We start from the raw sequence: 25,494 nt of genomic DNA on the forward strand, positions 1-25,494 counted from the left end.
TGTCAGTACCTGTATCAGTGTCAGTACCTGTATCAGTGTCAGTACCTGTATCAGTACCTGCATCAGTGTCAGAACCTGTATCAGTGTCAGAACCAGCATCAGTGTCAGTACCTGTATCAATGTCAGAACCTGTATCAGTGTCAGAACCTGTATCAGTGTCAGAACCTGTATCAGTGTCAGAACCTGTATCAATGTCAGAACCTGTATCAGTGTCAGAACCTGTATCAGTGTCAGAACCTGTATCAGTGTCAGAACCTGTATCAGTGTCAGAACCTGTATCAGTGTCAGTACCTGTATCAGTGTCAGTACCTGTATCAGTGTCAGTACCTGTATCAGTGTCAGAACCTGTATCAGTGTCAGAACCTGTATCAGTGTCAGTACCTGTATCAGTGTCAGAACCTGTATCGTATCAGTGTCAGAACCTGTATCAGTGTCAGAACCTGTATCAATGTCAGAACCTGTATCAGTGTCAGAACCTGTATCAGTGTCAGAACCTGTATCAGTGTCAGAACCTGTATCAGTGTCAGTACCTGTATCAGTGTCAGAACCTGTATCAGTGTATCAGTGTCAGACCTGTATCAGTGTCAGAACCTGTATCAGTGTCAGTACCTGTATCAGTGTCAGTACCTGTATCAGTGTCAGTACCTGTATCAGTGTCAGAACCTGTATCAGTGTCAGAACCTGTATCAGTGTCAGTACCTGTATCAGTGTCAGTACCTGTATCAGTGTCAGAACCTGTATCAGTGTCAGAACCTGTATCAGTGTCAGTACCTGTATCAGTGTCAGTACCTGTATCAGTGTCAGTACCTGTATCAGTGTCAGAACCTGTATCAGTGCATCAGTCAGAACCTGTATCAGTGTCAGAACCTGTATCAGTGTCAGAACCTGTATCAGTGTCAGTACCTGTATCAGTGTCAGTGTATCAGTGTCAGTACCTGTATCAGTGTCAGTACCTGTATCAGTGTCAGTACCTGTATCAGTGTCAGTACCTGTATCAGTGTCAGTACCTGTATCAGTGTCAGTACCTGTATCAGTGTCAGTACCTGTATCAGTGTCAGTACCTGTATCAGTGTCAGTACCTGTATCAGTGTCAGTACCTGTATCAGTGTCAGTACCTGTATCAGTGTCAGTACCTGTATCAGTGTCAGTACCTGTATCAGTGTCAGTACCTGTATCAGTGTCAGTACCTGTATCAGTGTCAGTACCTGTATCAGTGTCAGTACCTGTGTCAGTTCCTCAACATTAGCTCACCTGAACTAATGGTCCAGACTCTTCACTCACACTCCTTTACCTTTCACATTCTTCTCTCTCAGTTCATTAAAGGTAATTCCTCTTAATATAAATCACCATCAGTACCAGACACCGACCCTCCAGTGTACAGATGAACGAGGAGTCCCTAACCTAGACCACGGTGTGAGTTAAGGATCACCACACTAGGTCACATATTACCATTAACGTGGCAGTGAGATGCGGCAACTAAACAACGAAATAATTTAGTATAAAAAGTATAGCTGTAACTTATAATAGAGAGTTATTAATCACACCAATACCAACAGCAGAACTCTTTCAGTGTGGGAATAGACTTTGAGAATTATATCATAAATCATTGTCAGTAAACGGTAAAGAAGTTTAAACAAGGGCGACTACCCCCAGCTGGCCTTGAGACAGTTGTGCCCGGGGTGAATGTGGGTCAACGCTGCCAGCTGTTTAAAACAATAACAACAAAAGGAACCAGCTGACCACCTGTCACTGGGATAAAAAGCATTGGTGACCTCGGTAAGGTGGTCGTTAGCGGGTATATAAAGCTGTGTATCACTGGCTGGGTCACAGACGAACTACTCAACACCATCATGAAGGTTGTAAGTCACCTGCACCTCTGCTCTTATTATTATTTTGTCCAGGAGAGTCAAACAGTTTCCCTGCACAGGGTAAATTAAAATATTTTACTCTACTTGTAATTTTCTGACTTTCTTTACATAATGAAAAAAAAGTTAAAACAAATTTAGTGCTTCTAAGTGGATCTTGTGACGCTCAAGGGGATACTGAAGGGCTGAGACTTGACCTTTAAATATTCATAGAGGAGAGGCAGCAGCTTCTTCAACCCGTGAGAGTATTAGGCCCCTAGTGCGAGTATTAGTGGGACTAGTGATCGTAGAAAACACAACAATACGATGTGGTACAATAACTTGGGAACTTTAAGAGTTGTCTTAAAAACGAAGGATTATATTCCTTTATTCTTTTAATCATTTGTTTTATACAGATTGTGATCCTCGCCCTGGTTGCTGTAGCTGTGGCCGACAAGCTGGCCCCCGTCCCCCTGCCCGTCGCCATCCTCCGCAGCCAACAGGTCAACCCCGACGAGTTCGGTGCCCACAGCTCCGACTTTGAGGCAGAGAACGGCATCAAGTTCCAGTTTGCTGGCAACGAGGGTGTTGGTGGCGGTTCCAACATGGCCGGCTCCTGGAGGTGAGTTAGCGAGGCTCTGTGTCATTTGTGTTTGTAATAATAATACTATACGTATTTGTGTTTAAACATTGGTCTTGTGCATCAGCTCATCTAACATCAAACATTGTGTCAGCTACCTCAAGGAGGACGGCAGTGTAGCGACAGTCCAGTTCGTGGCTGACGAGAACGGTTTCCAGCCCCAGTCCGACCTGCTGCCCGTGGCCCCCGCCTTCCCCCACCCCATCCCCCAGTTCGTCCTCGACCAGATCGCCTTCGCTGCTGAGGAAGATAAGCTCAAGGCTCAAAAGGAATAAGTCTAAGAAATAGACTATGAGTCTCAAGTCTTTGTAAATATTTTCGGTCAGCGACAACGATTTCATTAATTATCTATCTATTAAACTTTACGTAAATATGTTATAAAAATAAAATATTAATAACACTGGATGTTTCATAAGGTCCTTCTAAGCGAGCGCCAATGTTTCGCTAATTCTTGTCTTGATAATAATCCACAAGTCTGGAACTACATCTCCAATAAATACTTCACCTCCTGTTAACATCACAGAACACATCAGTTGTAACCCTCGCCATAATACTGTAAACTGAACCCAACAAGTCACTTCAAGATACTGTCATACAGCTGCCACAATAGTGTTCAATACTGTTCAACCAATAACAGGTGCAGCAGTCTCGGTATTTAATGAACTTTGTGATTGGTAAAAGGAATAATGAAATATTTATCGTCTTGTGAGTTACTGAACGATGATGAGAGTGTTCAGATGACCTTAACATGACGATAGTTAATGAGGTACTTGACGGTGAACACAACCAAGAACCACCATAACTAACAGTGACCACAACCACCATAAATAACAGTGACCACAACCACCATAACTAACAGTGAACACAACCACCATAACTAACAGTGACCACAACCACCATAACTAACAGTGAACACAACCACCATAACTAACAGTGAACACAACCACCATAACTAACAGTGAACACAACCACCATAACTAACAGTGAACACAACCACCATAACTAACAGTGACCACAACCACCATAACTAACAGTGAACACAACCACCATAACTAACAGTGAACACAACCACCATAACAATAACAAATACTACAATACGCGTGTGTTAAGGGACTCTAACCAAGACCCATTAACTCATGCAAATAAAATCAGGTAACAAAGAGGATTGTCATTGTTATTCTATTTCTCCTGACTGTTATCATTAACAACAAGGAACATTTGTATGGTGAATCCTTAGTGTGGTAAGTGGATACAGGTGAGGGTGTATGTGTCTGTCTGTATCATGAGGCTGACACATATACATGGTTGGGTGTGATGTGGATACTAAATCATGTGTTACTGTCAATGTCAGTACCTGTATCAGTACCTGTATCAGTGTCAGTACCTGTATCAGTGTCAGAACCTGTATCAGTGTCAGAACCTGTATCCGTGTCAGAACCTGTATCAGTGTCAGAACCTGTATCAGTGTCAGTACCTGTATCAGTGTCAGTACCTGTATCAGTGTCAGAACCTGTATCAGTGTCAGAACCTGTATCAGTGTCAGTACCTGTATCAGTGTCAGTACCTGTATCAGTGTCAGAACCTGTATCAGTGTCAGTACCTGTATCAGTGTCAGTACCTGTATCAGTGTCTGCATCAGTGTCAGGTACCTGTATCAGTGTCAGAACCTGTATCACCAGCATCAGTGTCAGTACCTGTATCAGTGTCAGTCAGTGTATCAGTGTCAGCTGTATCAGTGTCAATACCTGATCAGTGTCAGTACCCGTATCAATGTCAGTACCTGTATCAGTGTCAGCTGCATCAGTGTCAGAACCTGCATCAGTGTCAGTGTCAGTGTATCAGTGTCAGAATCTGTATCAGTGTCAGAACCTGTATCAGTGTCAGAACCTGTATCAGTGTCAGAACCTGTATCAGTGTCAGAACCTGTATCAGTGTCAGAACCTGTATCAGTGTCAGAACCTGTATCAGTGTCAGAACCTGTATCAGTGTCAGTACCTGTATCAGTGTCAGAACCTGTATCAGTGTCAGAACCTGTATCAATGTCAGAACCTGTATCAATGTCAGTACCTGTATCAGTGTCAGTACCTGTATCAGTGTCAGAACCTGTATCAGTGTCAGAACCTGTATCAGTGTCAGAACCTGTATCAGTGTCAGAACCTGTATCCAGTGTCCAGAGACACTGTATCAGTGTGTCAGAACCTGTATCAGTGTCAGAACCTGTATCAATGTCAGAACCTGTATCAGTGTCAGGGCTTCTTATCCAGTGTCAGAACCTGTATCAGTGTCAGAACCTGTATCAGTGTCAGAACCTGTATCAGTGTCAGTACCTGTATCAGTGTCAGAACCTGTATCAGTGTCAGAACCTGTATCAATGTCAGAACCTGTATCAGTGTCAGAACCTGTATCAGTGTCAGAACCTGTATCAGTGTCAGTACCTGTATCAGTGTCAGTAGCTGTATCAGTGTCAGAACCTGTATCAGTGTCAGTACCTGTATCAGTGTCAGTACCTGTATCAGTGTCAGTACCTGTATCAGTGTCAGTACCTGTATCAGTGTCAGTACCTGTATCAGTGTCAGAACCTGTATCAGTGTCGGTACTGTCCAGTATCGAGTACCTTTATCGGTGTCAGCACCTGTATCAGTGTCGGTACCTGTATCGGTGTCAGAACCTGTATCAGTGTCAGTACCTGTATCGAGTGTCAGTACCTTAATATCAGTGTCAGTACCTGTATCAGTGTCGGTACCTGTATCAGTGTCGGGAACCTGTATCAGTGTCAGAACCTGTATCAGTGTCAGTACCTGTATCAGTGTCGAGTACCTGTATCAGTGTCAGTACCTGTATCAGTGTCAGAAGAACCTGTATCGGTGTCAGAACCTGTATCAATGTCAGAACCTGTATCGGTGTCAGTCCTGTATCGGTGTCGTACCTGTCAGTGTCAGTACCTGTATCAGTGTCAGAACCTGTATCAGTGTCAGTACCTGTATCAGTGTCAGAACCTGTATCAGTGTCAGAACCTGTATCAGTATCAGTACCTGTATCAGTGTCAGAACCTGTATCAGTGTCAGTACCTGAATCAGTGTCAGTACCTGTATCAGTGTCAGAACCTGTATCAGTGTCAGAACCTGTATCAGTGTCAGTACCTGTATCAGTGTCAGTACCTGTATCAGTGTCAGTACCTGTATCAGTGTCGGGCCTGTATCAGTGTCAGAACCTGTATCAGTGTCAGTGCCTGTATGTCAGTGTCAGAACCTGTATCAGTGTCAGTACATGTATCAGTGTCAGAACCTGTATCAGTGTCAGAACCTGTATCAGTGTCAGAACCTGTATCAGTGTCAGTACCTGTATCAGTGTCAGTACCTGTATCAGTGTCAGTACCTGTATCAGTGTCAGAACCTGTATCAGTGTCAGAACCTGTATCAGTGTCAGAACCTGTATCAGTGTCAGTACCTGTATCAGTGTCAGAACCTGTATCAGTGTCAGAACCTGTATCAGTGTCAGTACCTGTATCAGTGTCAGTACCTGTATCAGTGTCAGTACCTGTATCAGTGTCAGTACCTGTATCAGTGTCAGAACCTGTATCAGTGTCAGTACCTGTATCAGTGTCAGAACCTGTATCAGTGTCAGTGCCTGTATCAGTGTCTGATACCTGTATCAGTATGAACCTGTATCAGTGTCGGTACCTGTATCAGTGTGTCAGAACCTGTGTCAGTGTCAGAACCTGTCAGTGTCAGAACCTGTATCAGTGTCAGTACCTGTATCCAGTGTCAGTACCTGTATCAGTGTCAGTACTGCTTATCAATGTCGATACCTGTATCAGTGAAAGTACCTGTATCAATGTCAGTACCTGTATCAGTGTCCGTACCTGTATCAGTGTCAGAACCTGTATCAGTGTCAGTACCTGTATCAGTGTCAGTACCTGTGTCAGTGTCAGTACCTGTATCAGTGTCAGTACCTGTATCAGTGTCAGTACCTGTATCAGTGTCAGTACCTGTATCAGTGTCAGTACCTGTATCAGTGTCAGTACCTGTATCAGTGTCAGTACCTGTATCAGTGTCAGTACCTGTGTCAGTTCCTCAACATTAGCTCACCTGAACTAATGGTCCAGACTCTTCACTCACACTCCTTTACCTTTCACATTCTTCTCTCTCAGTTCATTAAAGGTAATTCCTCTTAATATAAATCACCATCAGTACCAGACACCGACCCTCCAGTGTACAGATGAACGAGGAGTCCCTAACCTAGACCACGGTGTGAGTTAAGGATCACCACACTAGGTCACATATTACCATTAACGTGGCAGTGAGATGCGGCAACTAAACAACGAAATAATTTAGTATAAAAAGTTTAGCTGTAATTTATAATAGAGAGTTATTAATCACACCAATACCAACAACAGAACTATTTCAGTGCGGGAATAGACTTTGAGAATTATATCATAAATCATTGTCAGTAAACGGTAAAGAAGTTTAAACAAGGGCGACTACCCGCAGCTGGCCTTGAGACAGTTGTGCCCGGGGTGAATGTGGGTCAACGCTGCCAGCTGTTTAAAACAATAACAACAAAAGGAACCAGCTGACCACCTGTCACTGGGATAAAAAGCATTGGTGACCTCGGTAAGGTGGTCGTTAGCGGGTATATAAAGCTGTGTATCACTGGCTGGGTCACAGACGAACTACTCAACACCATCATGAAGGTTGTAAGTCACCTGCACCTCTGCTCTTATTATTATTTTGTCCAGGAGAGTCAAACAGTTTCCCTGCACAGAGTAAATTAAAATATTTTACTCTACTTGTAATTTTCTGACTTTCTTTACATAATGAAAAAAAGGTTAAAACAAATTTAGTGCTTCTAAGTGGATCTTGTGACGCTCAAGGGGATACTGAAGGGCTGAGACTTGACCTTTAAATATTCATAGAGGAGAGGCAGCAGCTTCTTCAACCCGTTCAAGTATTAGGCCCCTGGTGCGAGTATTAGTGGGACTAGTGATCGTAGAAAACACAACAATACGATGTGGTACAATAACTTGGGAACTTTAAGAGTTGTCTTAAAAACGAAGGATTATATTCCTTTATTCTTTTAATCATTTGTTTTATACAGATTGTGATCCTCGCCCTGGTTGCTGTGGCTGTGGCCGACAAGCTGGCCCCCGTCCCCCTGCCCGTCGCCATCCTCCGCAGCCAACAGGTCAACCCCGACGAGTTAGGTGCCCACAGCTCCGACTTTGAGGCAGAGAACGGCATCAAGTTCCAGTTTGCTGGCAACGAGGGTGTTGGTGGCGGTTCCAACATGGCCGGCTCCTGGAGGTGAGTTAGCGAGGCTCTGTGTCATTTGTGTTTGTAATAATAATACTATACGTATTTGTGTTTAAACATTGGTCTTGTGCATCAGCTCATCAAACATTGTGTCAGCTACCTCAAGGAGGACGGCAGTGTAGCGACAGTCCAGTTCGTGGCTGACGAGAACGGTTTCCAGCCCCAGTCCGACCTGCTGCCCGTGGCCCCCGCCTTCCCCCACCCCATCCCCCAGTTCGTCCTAGACCAAATCGCCTTCGCTAAGGCTGAGAAGACTGATGCAGAATAAGTCTAAAAAAATAGCCTTACCGACAATGTTGTTGATATATATATATTTACTAATCTATAAGTGAAAATGTAATTTAAAAATAAACTTTCAGTAAAACTAAAAAATTTTCATAAAATCCAAGGAAAGAAATGACAAGTTTGTGGTCGTGATGCGTCATTTTAAAACAAACACCAAAGAGGTGTGACTTCTATTAATGTCTCATCACATTTTGTAACGGACTTCTATAATATGATAAGTTGTAAGTTTGTGAAAATGGATTCCTTATACCAGACGGCCTATTTGGCAGTGGTTACAGCACACCGTAAACATAACGTCTTTAGGGTACACAATGAGGCAAGTGTAGCTGGCACTGCACTCGACTGTTGTCACTATCCCAACAGTAAACTTTGGTACACACTCACAGCTGGGTGAACTGTGGGTGCCCCAGGCGCTAACCAGCGACCCCTAGAATAAGAGGTGAGACCTGCAGCCACTTAGCCTTAGTAATGTTACCAGATTTAGTTAAACAACAATAATTACTCGAGTGATGTCATACATCTGACACAACGAAACGTTCACCTTTTCTAAGCATAGGTCTACATAACCGATGAAGCCACAGCAAGAGAAGCTTCGATACTATATTTGTTTAAATAATGAAGAAAATTTGATGTGAGAATATTGTGGCAGCTGTGGTTGTAATTGAGTTGCAAATTCATTAATATAATTTTCTTCATTATTTAAGCAAATAAACGAACATTTGGAAACTTCCCATGACCTTAAATAACAATGAATAGTTTATTATTATAAAAATTCTACCTTTGGCTTGTTTAGTAATTATCCTGACAATGATACAGCCAAAAACAGATCCACCATTCACCTTTACATACAGTCTTCCTTTACCAAGTACTGTATTGCCAGGTAAAATTGCGAGCGCGAGACCCAGGGTGGGGTCAGTGCATCTTTGGCTGACTGCACACAGGTAAATCAATGTAAACAATGTTCACCTGCACTTGCTGGGATACGATATGTAATAATGGCATAAAGAAATTCAAATTCCGGACATGGATCACATTAATGATATACACAAGTCACTATCTAGAAAATTACTGGATAGAAAAAAATTCCCGCGTGACTTTACACAGCAAACATAATCCCGAGCTTCACTACGGCAGGAAACGGCGACTTATTCAGTTAGCGGAGACGCAAGACTCACAAAAAAAAAATATGATAACTGATATATAGTCCTGACTTGGACATACCTGAATTGTGATGTATTATGGTGTGTTACGGTCCCTCGAGGAACTGTTAACTTTCACATACCTGGAAAAAAAATCGGATTAGCCTTCCATCCCGCTTTACTCCTATAAAAATTTCCGTAAAGGTTAAGGAGAGTCGCCACTTGTTACGCATTATATATTGGCAGGATCTCAAGGATGTGTTTGTTTTAAAGTAAAAATGGATTAAATAATGACTATGAACCTACAGTAATACCTTTACAAATGTTCGTACAAAACCAACAACAGTTTGTGGGACTGACAGAAACCAACCAAATAACTTGATGCGGAAGATCACTCACTTTGGTTTAGTTGGTACATGTGGTCTGTCACCAGTGGTTCAGACCTTCAGCCTTCCTGAGGGAGTTTTAATGACAAAATCATAAAGTTTTGAAGGAAAACTACATATATTTCACATTCCTACATTGCCTCTCTATCTCCTATTAGATAAGCATCTATGTATTACAATAAAGGTGTCCGAAGATTCTATCCCCACAAAAAAAGTGGCAACCTCTCCTTAACCTTTACTAACACTTGTTCTCTTTAACTAACAGGAACAACCATGACACTGTATAAACACTGTACCAACATTGTTTTTAATAAACACCAAAAGTTAATATAGGTTATTGTCCATGGTGTCATAATAAGAGCAGCAGATGTAGTACTAACCTTGCTGTGGTGATAGAGGAAGACTTGACGTCACCCATCATGCCTTGGGCCAGGGATCATCCTGCCTGAAACAACATTCATGAATGAGGTCACAGTTCTGCTATCATTTCTCTAATTATATACAAATTTATTTATATTGAATCCAAAATCCTACAAACAGTAATACAACAGATGCTACCATCCCTCAACAAGGATCAATACAGCTCCCCCGTATAACTTGACACAGCAACGCACAAGTCACAATGGTCGGAAATCAAAGAGTAAATTCACTGACAAACCCACACTGACAATTTTCCGATGTTGGAATTTTTATCCGTTTAATTAGGAAGACTTATCTACGACAGTCTCTCTAAAACGAGCGGTGGCAAATATTCATGTCCTTTTACCCTTCATAGTCCTGCCCACTGTCAGGTATAAGTTACCATTCTAGGTTATAAAGCTTTACTATAGTGTGAGCCCTTTGTTATTTAATATTAATTAAAAGTTTCACATGTAAATTACCAATTTTCTGACTAGTTGTTGTATTTGTTGAAGTTTGTTTTCGGTGTTCAGATGAGTAGGGATATCCATGAACTCGAAAGAGATTAACCTTTTCATAGGTTAGGTTAGGTTTTTAAAAGTTTGTTTGCATTATTTTAATGTTTTACCCCACATTTTCTCTCTACTCCAAGGCGCTGCCCACTTTGAGTAACCAATATTGTTGGAAATTGGGAGGTCTTATCGTTTAAAACACTCGAAAAAATATAAATTTGCACAGGGATAGAAGAAAATCGATTCCTAACTACAAAAGAATCCTAGTGATAATGGCTAAATAATCCGTAATACCAATTGGGATAAAAACGAATATTAACTCAAAATAAGAAATATCTTAACCTCCCATGTAATTTAAATAGGTAAGATGAAACAGGTAAGGTGACAAAGTAAATATATGGGAGCGAGGGATTAGTTTCACAAAGGTTACAGTGAAAATTATTCATATATTAAATTTTTTTTTTAAGGGGATTAGCCCAATCGGGCACGGGTCAATGACCCACATCAGGGCCTGGGGGCGAAAATATATTGATGATAATAATAATAATAATAATAATGATAATAATAATAATAATAATAATAATAATAATAATAATAATACTTACTGCGTCATTCCTAAATAAAATACCTAAACAGTATATAGAACTATTTTACCTAATATACAGCAACATCTACAGACCTTTCTTATGTTTTCACTCCCAGCGGCTGAACCGAGACGCCATATTGTTTTATTTCCCATTTAACTAAAACAATATGTCTATGTATTCCACCAAGTAAGTCCATATAAAATGTAATTCATGTATTTTCGTTGACTGATAAGTCAGTTCCGGCCGACAGCAAGACCCTGACCCACCGGGTAGCCTACTGTATACTCGTATCCTCACATTTAACACATTAACCTCAACAAATACAAGCTGTGTTGACCACCACTTACCTACCTGTTGATTTATTATATTCCCTCACCATCGACGACACTTTTTAACACTTCACTACGACAATTCTTTACATGACAACAGCGGAGACTAAAGTTCGGAACTGTTCGTCGTGGTTCATGAGTCTGAACTGATTAATGAGCCGCCACAACAAATGACTCGCGTTACTCTGGGAAGACTTCGATTGCATCTCTCTCTTCGAATTTACAATGTACCTGATTCGCTGCTCTTAATCCCATGTATTTTTTTAACATAAAAACTTTTACTCTTCCAATTATAAAGACTATAATACAAATAAGCTCCAGTCAGCATCAGGCGATAGTAAGAAAACCTGGAATGTCATAAATTCTATTCAGAACAGGAACACTCAGCCTTCGGCCCCCTACTCAGCTTTTATGATAAACGATTCAGTTATAACGGAACCCTCCCTCCTTGCCAACCAATAAACAGACAGTAAAATGAACTATTCTTATCCCCTGTCACAGCAGATGAATTACTGGCCATCATAAAAATGTTCAAAGATGCAGCAACAGGCGAAGACAATATACCAATGAACATCACTAAAAAAGTGGCCCACTTGTTACTACCTGTTCTCCTCCACATTTGTAACTCCTCCTTCACTAGTGGTGTCTTTCCTGATAAACTGAAAATTGCTAAAGTCCACCCGGCATATAAAAAATCTGGGGACAAAGGTCTCTTCAAGAACTACCGCCCCATATCAGTCCTCCCAGCCTTGAGTAAGATACTGGTAAAGCTAGCATGTAATAGACTAAATTCCTTCTGCAATGCCAATAACATCTTTACAGACTCCCAGTTTGGATTTAGAGCTAGAAGGTCGACTGAGAGTGCTCTGATATCCTTTACTAATGACATCTTAAATTCCTTTGATGACAGTCAGTTCACAGTCGGTATATTCTTGGACCTCTCTAAAGCCTTCGATACTGTCGACCATACCATCCTCCTTTCAAAGCTTGAACATTACGGCGTTAGGGGCCTGTCCCACAATTGGTTTACCTCATATCTGTCCAACAGGATGCAGTATGTCTGTTATAATAACCACCAATCTGACTCCTCGCCTATCTTGTATGGAGTCCCCCAAGGTTCAATTCTCGGTCCAGTACTGTTTTTGTTGTACATAAACGACATAGTCCACGCCAGCCCACTCATAAAATACAACTTATTTGAAGACGATAGTAATCTCTATGCCAGCAACTCAGACCTCCATTCCTTGATGAGAACTATGAACACTGAATTAACTAAAGTCGGGACCTGGGTAATACGTAATAAACTGACCCTAAATCTTGAGAAAACCCACTACACGATCTTTCACAGAGGAAAAAACTTACCTCCAGACTTGAACCCCCTGTACCTTGGTAATACAGTCCTCAAATGCGAACAAAATGCTAAATTCCTCGGAGTTATTGTTGATGAGAAACTTAACTGGAGAAACCACATACAAGCCATACACAGTAAAATCAATAAACAGTGCGGTATCATGTATCACACTCGACAGTCACTCACTCTCACAGCAATGAAAGAAATCTGTCATGATCTTGTTTACCAACACCTGATACACTGTCACACACTATGGGGGGCCTCTGGCTCTTCCAAAACACAATCTCTGGTTACTGCACAAAAGAGAGTTGTACGGACAATGACCTACTTGAAAAAAACAGATCACACAAACGAAAAATTTGGTATATTGAAATTTTTAAAATTCGAAGATATTAACACCTACTGCAATGCCCTCTTTGTTTACAAATCTATCAATCACTTGCTTGACAATAATTACTTCCAGTTCCGGAATAATCAGAGATACAACTTGAGGCACCCAGAGCTACTAAAACCACCCCCCCATGCGCTTCTCTCAGTCCAAGACCTCCATAAAATATCACGGTGTGAAGGTGTGGAACAACTTACCCCCACCCATCCCAGCAAAGACTACGCTCCCTTACTTTAAATAATCTCTAAAAAAATATCTATTGTCGAAGTATTAATATTTCTTGTAACACTTACTATATTTACAGTACCTGCTTTTATTGCACCACCAAATCCGTTTTATCGGAAATTATCATGTAAATAAATAAGTAATTACCATTGCAATAACATAATTGCCAACTAGACATAACCCTGACAGCTCTGTCCTCTAGTTCAACCTTATTACTGTACAACCCAGGTTGTACTGCTCCCCCATTATACTTTTGTTTTTAAATTCCACTGTAATTTATATGTGTATGCGTATGTATTTATGTATATATATATATATATATATATATATATATATATATATATATATATATATATATATATATATATATATATATGTGTGTGTGTGTGTGTGTGTGTGTATATATATATGTATAGGTATGTGTATATGTATGTATAAATAAAAAAATAAAAATAAAATAAAAAAATAAATAAATAAATAAAATAAAAACAATAAATAATAAAATAAATAAATATTGAAGTGATAACCGCGGTAACACTATAAGATGTACTTATTACCACCATGCTATTGTACAATTCCAGATGATACTAACTGTGACATAATACTTCCTTGAGATAAATGTACTGTATAGTATATATCAGGTGCCTCAAAGAGAGCTCAGGTTCTCAACTGGCTCAGCCATGTTTATATTGTTATTATTATCCACTCTGTATCTGTATTTTTCTGGCAAAATAAACTGTTGCAATTCATTATAACGAACACCTTCAACCGTTGGTCATGAACCTCTGAAAAAACACTTCCAAACTCTGTCCTCATCGGTGTTTCAAAGTGTCAGTCAACTATGAAGAACATTTAAGAATGTTGTTCTCATTGTGTTTAACTCAATTTATTAACTGAATAAAACAAAACAAAAACATACAATGAGATGAAACACAACTAGATTAAATCGTCATAAATCGTTGTTAACAAGTGAGAAACGAAAACTTACTCCCATTTAAATCAACACTTTCGAACACGTCCACCAGGCAGAACTACCGACACCAGAGCAATGTACAGTAATAAACAAACTATATAGCTTCAGTGTTGTACTAATACAGACTAAGAAATAAAATGAAAAGGGAAATCAGAGAAGAGGTGCTATCGTTAATGCCTCAGCAGGACCCAGGGTGAAGGAACGCGAGAGATGGTGCTGGGGACGCTACTCCCTCCCGTCCACCGAGCCTCACATCACCTTGCGTAAAATACTACAGGGTGTCCATAAATGATTGATTACCTTAAAAACAGTATGCTCCCGTGTTTTAATCAGGGTAATCATTTATGGACACCCTGTAGTATCCGTGGTCTGACCCAGCGTATATGTAGCTGTTACACAATAATATGTGTGTGAAGATAATTTGCTCACCTAAAGCTCCAGGTATATTGTTTTTTGTGAGTCCCCCCAGCTCAGGTAGCCACTTCAAGCTTGTACCTGGTGTGGTGGAGATGGTGGTGTGGTAGCTTGAGTGGGTATTGTTGCGGTGGAGATGGTAGTGTGGTAGCTTGGATGGGTGGTGTTATGGTTGTGGTTGATGCAGGAGGCACTGAGCCGGTAATTAATGGGTTCAACAGGTAACCAACTCTCTTTGGAACCTGAAACAGAAGCATATACAGTAGTGTTAACCTAAGTAACTCGGCCCGACACCCGTTTTCGTTAAATATATAGGAAATTATAAGCTATATCCCAATACTAACTTTGCAATGTAACAGAACAACCTATTCCATATTTCCAATGTAAATATTGAATGTAAAATACAATGTTTCTGAGGATTAAGTAACGATAAACAAAAACAAAAAATGGCCTATCGCACCAAAATAATAGTGGCGAAGTTTGACAACGGAAGACACATTTTTGACAGTACTTTGATGTCACGCAAAAACAACTGGTGATGTCATTACGAAAAGTAAGTACGTCATTTATAGTTTATTTCCTCGACTTTAATAATCAAAAGTTGGACCGAATCACACCGATCAACTCTACATTCAAGGTGTACAATATGTCATCACTAAACACACAAAATAAAGAATCAAATCCTCTGTTTAACCTTCCCCTTACAGACAGAGACCTTAGTTATAGAACCATCACCTCCACCATACACAGGTAGGGGGCAGGTAAGAGTTGACCCATATATTGGATACTAGAACACCTGAAGCATGATCCACTCTACGGTTACCTGGTTCACTGTAATCTACTTTTTTTACTTCTCAGGTAAATTTATGTGTATCAGCAATTATCATGAAGGTAGATTTATTCACTTCTTCCAGGGGTCAGAAGTGAGACCTGGTACTTAAAGGATATCTATCTATCTATCTATCTATCTATCTATCTATATATCTATCTATCCATTCATCCATCTATCTATCTATCCCTTCGCCCACTGTAAGGGACACTGTATTAGCTAGGAAATAAACTCCGCTAATTACCGCCCCATCTCACACCTGGCCGTCTACGTCAACAGGTAACCCTAACCCCCGCCTTGTTATTAAAAATTCACAGGGAAAAGGGAAATAATGGAGCAGCTTAGCTTTCATCTTTATTCAAAACATCTTCAGAGGCAACTTTGTGGAAATAAGATGCTGAGGTGAGTTATTATGCAGGTAACATTCTCCCCTAATCACTTTTATAGAGAATTGAATAAATTTGAAGGTAGATCAACTTGATAGAGAAGTTAGTTCAATGAACATGAACTCTGCCTCAGCGTGTAAAAGTTCTCACCATGAATACCGTCACCAAAAGGTTAACTCTCAACTGTTACAATTAAAAAACACAATATATGGGGCTCAGAGAAGCAAAAACTGCTCAGTTATTGCCGGCAGCCTCCCGCGCCATGAAAGGACAAACGTCAAGGTTACTCGGTGTGTAAGGAACCATCGGTGGTCAACCCATACACTGACCTCGGGCGACCCCTCACTGCCTGGCCGGGTATATAAGGCGGCCGGACACCTCCACCCTCACACTCACCATCACAACCTACACCATGAAGCTCGTGAGTACATTTATAAACACTTCAAGTTGGTGATATGTAAAGACTGTTGAAATTAAGTCAAATTTGCTTTAGTACCAATATCCAGCTTTTCTCGGTTCAAATTTTACCAAATAATCGAATGATATTTAGTCAACGTTATATGGAAGACTAAAAACATTATATTCCAGGCTGTGATCCTCGCTGTGGTTGCTGTGGCACTGGCCGACAAGCTGGCCCCCGTCCCCCTGCCTGTCGCCATACTCCGCAGCCAACAGGTCAACCCCGACGAGTTCGGTGCCCACAGCTCCGACTTTGAGGCAGAGAACGGCATCCAGTTTCAGTTTGCTGGCAACGAGGGTGTTGGTGGCGGTTCCAACATGGCCGGCTCCTGGAGGTGAGTTAGCGAGGCTCTGTGTCATTTGTGTTTGTAATAATAATACTATACGTATTTGTGTTTAAACATTGGTCTTGTGCATCAGCTCATCTAACATCAAACATTGTGTCAGCTACCTCAAGGAGGACGGCAGTGTAGCGACAGTCCAGTTCGTGGCTGACGAGAACGGTTTCCAGCCCCAGTCCGACCTGCTGCCCGTGGCCCCCGCCTTCCCCCACCCCATCCCCCAGTTCGTCCTCGACCAGATCGCCTTCGCTGCTGAAGAAGATAAGCTCAAGGCTGAATAAGGTGAAGCCGCAGCCACTGAGTAGGACCTCGTACACTGGAGGAACTGTAACCTGTCATAGATTCCTTGGAGTGTACGACTCAATGTGCAAATGTTACTATGTGGTAATGTTGAGTGTATTTATGTTAAGTCTGATGTATGAAAGCAGTATAGCACTTGTATGTGGTGTACAAATATATGAAAACTTTACTCAATACTGGATCTAAATATACCCTCCCATTTTAATTGTTGAAATGTGTTGCATGAACCTGAGAGTGGTAAAATGTGTTCATATATGTGTGATTTACTGCAGCTGATCAAGGGATCTGAGCGTTGAAAAAAGCGCCAGAGGTGAGAGGTTATATTTGTGAAGGATGACAAGGGCAGTGAAAGTTAAATCTCTGAGTTCATTCACTTGATACACTCGGCGTATTGTGAAGTGTCACCAGTAAAAATAAAATAAATAAATTGATATAGCCAGATCTACAACTAATACTACACTGGATCTTGTACATAGACAGACTCAGTATCCAGCCTTAGCATCAACCTGACGAAATTTTGCCTGCGAGGATAAAAAAGTTTATTACCCCCAGAAACACACAACAAAAAGGTGTAGGAGGAATGCTTTTTACAAGGATTCAATAGAGAATTTTCGTTAGGTAGCTGCTAAGGTGGGACCCCTATCTTCAAGTCTTACCAGATATCCTCCCCCTACGCTTCACTCCACTGCAATATTTACACAACACTGTAAAGGGGAAAACGACCTATAAATATTATGAAACACTCAATATAGTCTTGCACTTTGTATCCGAGAAGCTATTGACCGCAAAACAATAATGTGTAGTGAGATATTCTTCAGGTGGAGGGAGCTGCTATGGAGGGAACTGGGGTGGAGGAAACTGGGGTGGAGGGAACTGGGGTGGAGAGAACTGGGGTGGAGGGAACTGGGGTGGAGAAAACTGGGGTGGAGTATCTTCAGGTGGAGGGAGTTGAGGTGGAGATTCTTAAAAGGAGCAAACTGATCCTGTCACCACCACTGATTGTTTGTGCCTGTCACCACCACTGATTGTTTGTGACTGTCACCACCACTGATTGTTTGTGACTGTCACCACCACTGATTGTTTGTAACTGTCACCACCACTCGATTGTTTGTCACCACCACTGATTGTTTGTGCTCGTCACCACCACTGATTGTTTGTGACTGTCACCACCACTGATTGTTTGTGACTGTCACCACCACTAATTGTTTGTGACTGTCACCACCACTGATTGTTTGTAACTGTCACCACCACTGATTGTTTGTGACTGTCACCACCACTGATTGTTTGTAACTGTCACCACCACTGATTGTTTGTGACTGTCACCACCACTAATTGTTTGTGACTGTCACCACCACTGATTGTTTGTAACTGTCACCACCACTGATTGTTTGTGACTGTCACCACCAATGATTGTAACACCACCCCACCTGTCCCGGTCGTACCTTCAGAAACAGTCGGTGTCTGAATCTTTCTCGTAGTGTCAGGTCCTTCATAAGGCACAGGGTCAGCTGGGATCTTTGTAAACTAATTTTTATAATAACAATATTTTACTTGGTGGCAAGAGTATTCATCAATTTCTATAATAAACAATTATGTAAATTCATATGGGGGGAAATATACTTGTGTTGGTAGCTAAGTTTTAATTTATTTGCACACTATTTACAAATACAGTATACCTCGCATATGTAGCATTAGCATCATATCATTAAATACACTCAACATTCCTACACAGTAACATTTGTACAGTCAGTCATACACTTCAATGAATCTATGACAGCTTACAGGTCCTCCAGTATACGAGGTCTTATTCAGTGGCTGCGGCTTCACCTACTTTAGCCTTGCGCTTATCTTCCTCAGCAGCGAAGGCGATCTGGTCGAGGACGAACTGGGGGATGGGGTGGGGGAAGGCGGGGGCCACGGGCAGCAGGTCGGACTGGGGCTGGAAACCGTTCTCGTCAGCCACGAACTGGACTGTCGCTACACTGCCGTCCTCCTGGAGGTAGCTGACACAATGTTTGATGTTAGATGAGCTGATGCACAAGACCAATGTTTAAACACAAATACGTATAGTATTATTATTACAAACACAAATGACACAGAGCCTCGCTAACTCACCTCCAGGAGCCGGCCATGTTGGAACCGCCACCAACACCCTCGTTGCCAGCAAACTGGAACTGGATGCCGTTCTCTGCCTCAAAGTCGGAGCTGTGGGCACCGAACTCGTCGGGGTTGACCTGTTGGCTGCGGAGGATGGCGACGGGCAGGGGGACGGGGGCCAGCTTGTCGGCCACAGCTACAGCAACCAGGGCGAGGATCACAGCCTGGAATATAATAGTTTTAGTCTTCTATATAAAGTTAACTAAATATCATTCGATTATTTGGTAAAATTTGAACCGAGGAAAGCTGGATATTGGTACTAAAGCAAACTTAATTTCAACAGTCTTTACATATCACCAACTTGAAGTGTTTATAAATGTACTCACGAGCTTCATGGTGTAGGTTGTGATGGTGAGTGTGAGGGTGGAGGTGTCCGGCCGCCTTATATACCCGGCCAGGCAGTGAGGGGTCGCCCGAGGTCAGTGTATGGGTTGACCACCGATGGTTCCTTACACACCGAGTAACCTTGAAGTTTGTCCTTTAGCAGTACTGTAAAGTTTACCTGCCCGGTGACCTGTGAGAGAGATGCGTCTTGCTGCTGAGCCTGTTATCAAACGGTATAAAAGTCTAAGCGTCCTTCAAGTCAGGTAGATAGATATAAGGCCACACCACCCCGTTAAGTACAGTACTGCGGTGTCCCTCAGGACTCATTTAGTTTAAAACTCGGGTTGAAACACGACGACCCTCTTCAGGGGAAGATGTTGTTTAATAATACGGGCGTAAGTCTTTACTGTAAGAGACCCAAGGAAGAGTAGTGTTGGGTCATTATCTGAATGAATCAATAAAATATTAAGCAATTAGTTTTTTTTTCCTTATAGCGACAAGTGTGGGTAGGTTAGGTTTATGCCGTAAAGGAATTAAGACAAGTAAGTATTGAAAGTTAAATAAACCATAGAGTAATAATACGAGAAAGTAAAAATACAAAGAAACCTATTGATAAAAAAAAGATGAGACTAAGCAACTGAGAAAACGTACATATGAGGAGAAACTGTATTAATTCTTGACTAAAATAGTGTACTGAAGTTAAACACATTTATACACAACACGTAATGGCAAAACTAATACAAACTTACTATATTTCTTTTCTATCTTCACTATGACTCGAGTATAGTAACCAAATAAGTAAAAAAACAGACATATTATACTATCTTACGGTTATGTCTGGTCTTAAAAATTGTAATGTCTATTTTTGGAACCACTTGGAGTCTACAGTGAGCCGGGAAGTCGGTCACAAGTGCTGGCTCATACCGAGGGGCAGGTCACATATTGCCTCTCCACCAGCTTTACTACAAGACTGTGGGCTCTGAGGTTACGATGTTGCTTACAGAGGTAGAAAGAGAAGCCAGCCAACCAGACACCCGTTCAGACAAGCGGCCAGACAGCCACCCAGACAGCCAGCCCAGACAGCCACCCAGACAGCCAACCAGCCACCCAGCCATTCAGACAGCCACCCACCCTTCACGAAATTGGTACAACAGTAACTCGCGTACCTCTCACTACTATGTCAAGGGTTCGAGTCCTGCTTCACCACTATCAAACACCACAGGTTTCCTCCAGGTGTTTCAGTTTCCTCTTGTACTAACACTGGTCAAACAGAGTGACCTGAACAGATGACAGATGGTGAAATGGTCAATAAAATACCATAAATATCTCCCAGCAAGGTGTGGTGGTGGTGGTAGTGGTGGGGGTGTGGGCAGGTGGTGGTGGGGGAGATGTGGGCAAGTTGTGGTGGTGGTGTGGGCAGGTGGTGGTGGTGGTGGTGGAGGTGTGAGCAGGTGGAGGCAGGTGGTGGGGTGGTAGGGGTGTGGGCAGGTGGCGGCGGTGGTGGAGGTGTGAGCAGGTGGTGGCGGTGGTGAGGGTGTGTGCAGGTGGTGATGAGCCTTACATCTTGACGACCACCTGTGTCTTAGTTCCTCGGTCCAGTTGGCACAGAAACAAACCGATTCATTCAGGGACCCCTTTAGCTGTGGTCGGGGTTCGGTTCGTGACAATTTTTACTATCATTCCTTTTTTTTTGTTCCTCCGTGAATGATGACCGAAGGACAAGATGGCGGCGGTGTTCACTGGGTAACAAGATGGCGGCGATGTTGACTGGGTGACAAGATGGCGGCGGTGTTGACTTGAGAATGACATACTCAGATAATGTGGAGAGCCTCGGATCGCTATCATAGGCTCTTAGGTTAGATAAGGTTAGGTTAGGTTAGGTTAGGTTAGGTTAGGTTAAGTGAGAATTACTGGAAACACCCGACTCACCTTTTAGGACCAGAGATCAACCAGAATGATTATCCTAATTAAGGCCGCACGAGTTTAGGGTGCCTGAGGTCACAAGCCGCGAAAGAGAGCAGTTGTGGTGTGTGTGTGTGTGTGTGTGTGTGTGTGTGTGTGTGTGTGTGTGTGTGTGTGTGTGTGTATGTGTGTGTGTGTGTGTGTGTGTGTGTGTGTATGTGTGTGTGTGTGTGTGTGTGTGCCTGGTGGGGGGGGGAGGAACTGATTCATAAAAAAAAAGGCTAAAGATGTGAAAGATAAAGATAAGAGAGAAAGAGAGACATGTAGGACAAACTAACAGACAGATACACAGTCAGAGAGAGAGAGAGGAATACAAGAGAGACAGGGGAGAGGGAGAGAAAGAGAGACAGGGAAGAGAGGGAGAGAAAGAGAATGAGAAGAGGAGTGAGGTTCTGAATTGACACAAAGGAGGATTTTCACCGTGGCGAGCTTCATGGCCAACACACACACAGGGAAGAAGGGAGTGATGAACTGAGAGGGAGGGAAGGAGGGAGGGAGAGAGGGAGGGAAGGAGAGAAGGAGGAACACTGAGAGAGAATTAACGTAACATTGTGTACTTCACGTGAGGGAGAATATGTCACGTCAACACAAATAAATTCTGGTATATATTACGTTTTCTATGGAGTAATCGGAGTGTTACTTACCATCTCAGATTAAGTCTTGTGATCTGTGTTGATTCAGACTTATGGCTGATGCCTGTGTTTGTTTGGGGGTGAGAGATGAGAAGCCTTTGAGAATTTCGATAACAAGATTTAGATTATTTTGTCTATTATTAAATTGAAACTGGAATGGGGAAATGGAAAGTAAACCCCATTTCCTTCGTTTTATTAGTAAAGGAAATGGGAAATTAAGTTTTATATTATATACAAATTCCCAGCCTAACCTAATCTAACCTAACCAAGTAGAACGCTAGTGTTGATTCAGGGCTTTTTCTGGTGGCCTTAAAGACGTGTAGCCTTGAGGACGTGTAGCCTTGTGGACGTGTAGCCTAGAGGACGTGTAGCCTTGAAGACGTGTAGCCTTGAAAACGTGTAGCCTTGAGGACGTGTAGCCTAGAGGACGTGTAGCCTTGAAGACGTGTAGCCCTGAGGACGTGTAGCCTTGAAGACGTGTAGCCTAGAGGACGTGTAGCCTTGAAGACGTGTAGCCTTGAAGACGTATAACCCTGAGGACGTGTAGCTCTGAGGACGTGTAGCCTTGAGGACGTGTAACCTTGACGACGTGTAGACTTGAGGACGTGTAGCCTTGAGGACGTGTAGCCTTGAAGACGTGTAACCCTGAGGACGTGTAGCTCTGAGGACGTGTAGCCTTGAGGACGTGTAGCCTTGAGGACGTGTAGCCTTGAGGACGTGTAGCCTTGAAGACGTGTAGCCTTCAGTAGCTACATAAGGACATTTTCACAATCAAACTTCATATAAGGGAATTTTTATCTCTGCCTTTTTACTACTTAAAATATTGATATCTTAACTTATCTTATTGTAAAATCTAACCAAACAGGACAGTTAAGATTATCAAAGGGTTCTGCTTCAGCCACTGTGACGTAGAGACTTCAGTGTGTGTGTAGTGTAAGCCGGTTGTAACTTTTGGTGAAGCGGAGAGGTAAAGAACACCTCAGAGGGCGTTCAGGTGAGGAGCCTTGACTCTAAACAATAAGACTCCCAACCTCTCTAGAGTCTCGTTTAGGCTCTCCTCATATGACAGATCCTGCTAGTGTAGGCTCCAGGCTAGAGTAAAGTCTCTGTACCTGCTCCTAGTTGGTGTCTGTATGTCAATGATATAATAAGGAACAGATCACCTGGCAGAACGGTAATTACTCAAGGTGGAAGGTAAGGTAATCTCTGCTTATAGACTTGTGTAGCTTTGTTATCTAATACGGGAGAGATAACACCTTAAGAATATAGATATCGATGTTGTTCTGATTTTTCATAATTTGAAATATACTTCTTTATTTTTACCTTTAACTCAGGTCGTCACATTTACTTTAGTTCACAAGTTCTCTGTAAAACCTTATCATAAGAATCCTTTCCTCATCCCCATGTTATATATATATTTCACACTTTTATTTTACCAAGTGTTCCCCATCATCAACACCTCCACCATCTGAGCCACAACATTATCTATCATTGTTCTTAAATTTATACACCCAGCCAGTAACTAAAATCTCCTTCCCATCATATATTTCCCTCAGTTACCCCCCCCCCCCCCCCCCCCCACTTCCTCCCGCCTCCCCCCTCCCGCTGCCAACCCTTTCATCACCGAGGCATCTATACTGAGAATACACCTGGTACGGCCACCACTACCCAGGTAAACTTCTGTGTACACAACTAAACAAGCAATGTACTGCACCGTATTATTCAACACCACAATAACCTTGTCACTGGAGGTCTAATGAATACCCTTTTGTCACCTCCGCTCCGTAATCCTCTTTGTGCTACCGCCCCTAGGATAAACAAAGGGTGCACCATAAACTAGCTGATGTGTATGTGTGATAAAATTATAAAACAAAATAATACAATTTTAAATGTACTTTATTAGATGAGTACAGATCAGTTTTTTTTTCATTCTGTATTTGAAAATCGACGTAAGTAGAGACATAAAGACAATCAGTATAAGTATAAATCAGTCTAATTAACACCTAGACTCACTTAACCTAACCTAACCTAACCTCACGTAAACTACCCTGAAAATGGTCAATAGATAGTTCCACAACATATGTATGTATGTATGTATGTATGTATGTATGTATGTATGTCTCTTTCTCTTGGAACTATGACAAGAGATCGCGATGGTGTTTTTCTTATTTTTAAGACTTTTGTTCTCCTAAAGTTTAACAAGTAAATATAGCTATACCAAATTAATGCCTTTCTGAACGGGCTACGGCATACAGGAGAGGTCACGATATTATACATTAATGTTCTCAGCTTCAGAACACAACTTGACCTTCAGGCGGGCGAGGTAGGAGGCAGAATATCATCAGCAACGCGGAATGAAATCCTGAATTCCACAGTGCGTGGTTAGTTGGTTTAATTTCTGAACATCCTGGCGACACACACACACACACACACACACACACACACACACACACACACACACACACACACACTTGGAACGCTGCTTAACTTTGGTAAGTTCCGTTAAATCATGGAAAGTAATGTAATATTACCATAGAGGCGCGATATGTTGGAAAAGGTCAAAACAAACACAAGATCGTGATTTTTTTTATGAGTTTTGGCAGAGTTTTTATGTGGTGGTGTTGGCTTATCTGTTTATATTCACTTTGGTTGCGGTTCAGACTTGTTTGTTCTTAGGGGTCTAGGCTTATCTGTCTGACCGTCTGATGTTATCTCTCACTCTAAGGGTAAAGGCCCCCCCCTCTCTCTCTCTCTCTCCCCCCTTCAGAAGGAACACGACCACCACGGACTTGTTTCTGTCACAGTGTCTCAGCGTCACTGTCACATACTTTCTACTGGCAGTGTCTCAGCGTGGGGTTGGAGGGAACTGTTCTTCCTAAGGCGTCGGTGTTCCTCCTCTCCCCCTCGAGTGTGTGGACTTGAAGGACAAACTTTAACCAGAATGTTCAGTTAGGTTCCTCCGTCTCGTATCCTTGGTAACACAGATGAACAGGGGAATAAATGGTGTGTGTGTTCCCTAGACTTACATACGCTTACCAGGCTTTCTGACTTCCCTATAATATTTAGAGTAGAAGAGCTTCATCTTAGCCCCTGAAGGAGACCCGAGAAAGAACACTTGAGTACATTTCACCTCCTGTCACTCCTGCTGGTGTCACTCTCCCTCCTTCTGTAGCCTTTACTTATCAGAATCTTTATGAACTTCACCCCACTCCATTACAGAGATCTTTACACACGAAGAACGACCTTTAAGTGATAGTCTCTTTCTTACGATCCTGTTGGTGTCATAGCCACGCCCTTTAGCGCTTTTTTGCGTGTGTTGC

At 42.1% G+C, this 25,494-nt stretch overlaps 4 protein-coding genes across 4 annotated transcripts; 3 read left to right on the top strand and 1 right to left on the bottom strand.

Annotated features, from left to right (window-relative positions):
* The first annotated feature begins 1,778 nt into the window (after positions 1-1,778).
* LOC121855611 (cuticle protein AMP1A-like) lies at positions 1,779-2,884 on the top strand. Its single transcript, XM_042350665.1, has 3 exons — positions 1,779-1,859; positions 2,261-2,466; positions 2,579-2,884. Exons 1-3 carry the CDS (start codon positions 1,851-1,853, stop codon positions 2,757-2,759), a joined length of 396 nt encoding a protein of 131 aa, XP_042206599.1. The 5' UTR covers positions 1,779-1,850; the 3' UTR covers positions 2,760-2,884.
* Positions 2,885-7,119: 4,235 nt separating this feature from the next.
* On the top strand, positions 7,120-8,167 carry LOC121855637 (cuticle protein AMP1A-like). Its single transcript, XM_042350714.1, has 3 exons — positions 7,120-7,180; positions 7,582-7,787; positions 7,893-8,167. Exons 1-3 carry the CDS (start codon positions 7,172-7,174, stop codon positions 8,062-8,064), a joined length of 387 nt encoding a protein of 128 aa, XP_042206648.1. The 5' UTR covers positions 7,120-7,171; the 3' UTR covers positions 8,065-8,167.
* Positions 8,168-16,400: 8,233 nt separating this feature from the next.
* LOC121855633 (cuticle protein AMP1A-like) lies at positions 16,401-17,273 on the top strand. The gene is made up of 3 exons (XM_042350702.1): positions 16,401-16,420; positions 16,588-16,793; positions 16,906-17,273. Exons 1-3 carry the CDS (start codon positions 16,412-16,414, stop codon positions 17,078-17,080), a joined length of 390 nt encoding a protein of 129 aa, XP_042206636.1. The 5' UTR covers positions 16,401-16,411; the 3' UTR covers positions 17,081-17,273.
* Positions 17,274-18,724: 1,451 nt separating this feature from the next.
* LOC121855583 (cuticle protein AMP1A-like) lies at positions 18,725-19,603 on the bottom strand. The gene is made up of 3 exons (XM_042350615.1): positions 19,583-19,603; positions 19,215-19,420; positions 18,725-19,102 (listed from the first exon to the last, which is right to left on the bottom strand). The coding sequence occupies exons 1-3, from the start codon at positions 19,589-19,591 to the stop codon at positions 18,904-18,906; spliced, it is 414 nt and encodes a 137-aa protein (XP_042206549.1). The 5' UTR covers positions 19,592-19,603; the 3' UTR covers positions 18,725-18,903.
* Positions 19,604-25,494: the final 5,891 nt, after the last annotated feature.

The sequence above is a fragment of the Homarus americanus genome, unplaced genomic scaffold (genome assembly GCF_018991925.1).
Source record: "Homarus americanus isolate GMGI-L3 unplaced genomic scaffold, GMGI_Hamer_2.0 scaffold1024, whole genome shotgun sequence".
Taxonomy (NCBI): Eukaryota; Metazoa; Arthropoda; class Malacostraca; order Decapoda; family Nephropidae; genus Homarus; species Homarus americanus.

Bases quoted from the DNA above. Each gene is read 5' to 3' on its own strand.
- LOC121855611 (XM_042350665.1), top strand. The intron at 2,467-2,578 runs GTGAGTTAGCGA...ACATTGTGTCAG, and splicing joins AACATGGCCGGCTCCTGGAG to CTACCTCAAGGAGGACGGCA.
- LOC121855583 (XM_042350615.1), bottom strand. The intron at 19,103-19,214 runs GTGAGTTAGCGA...ACATTGTGTCAG, and splicing joins AACATGGCCGGCTCCTGGAG to CTACCTCCAGGAGGACGGCA.
- LOC121855633 (XM_042350702.1), top strand. The intron at 16,794-16,905 runs GTGAGTTAGCGA...ACATTGTGTCAG, and splicing joins AACATGGCCGGCTCCTGGAG to CTACCTCAAGGAGGACGGCA.
- LOC121855637 (XM_042350714.1), top strand. The intron at 7,788-7,892 runs GTGAGTTAGCGA...ACATTGTGTCAG, and splicing joins AACATGGCCGGCTCCTGGAG to CTACCTCAAGGAGGACGGCA.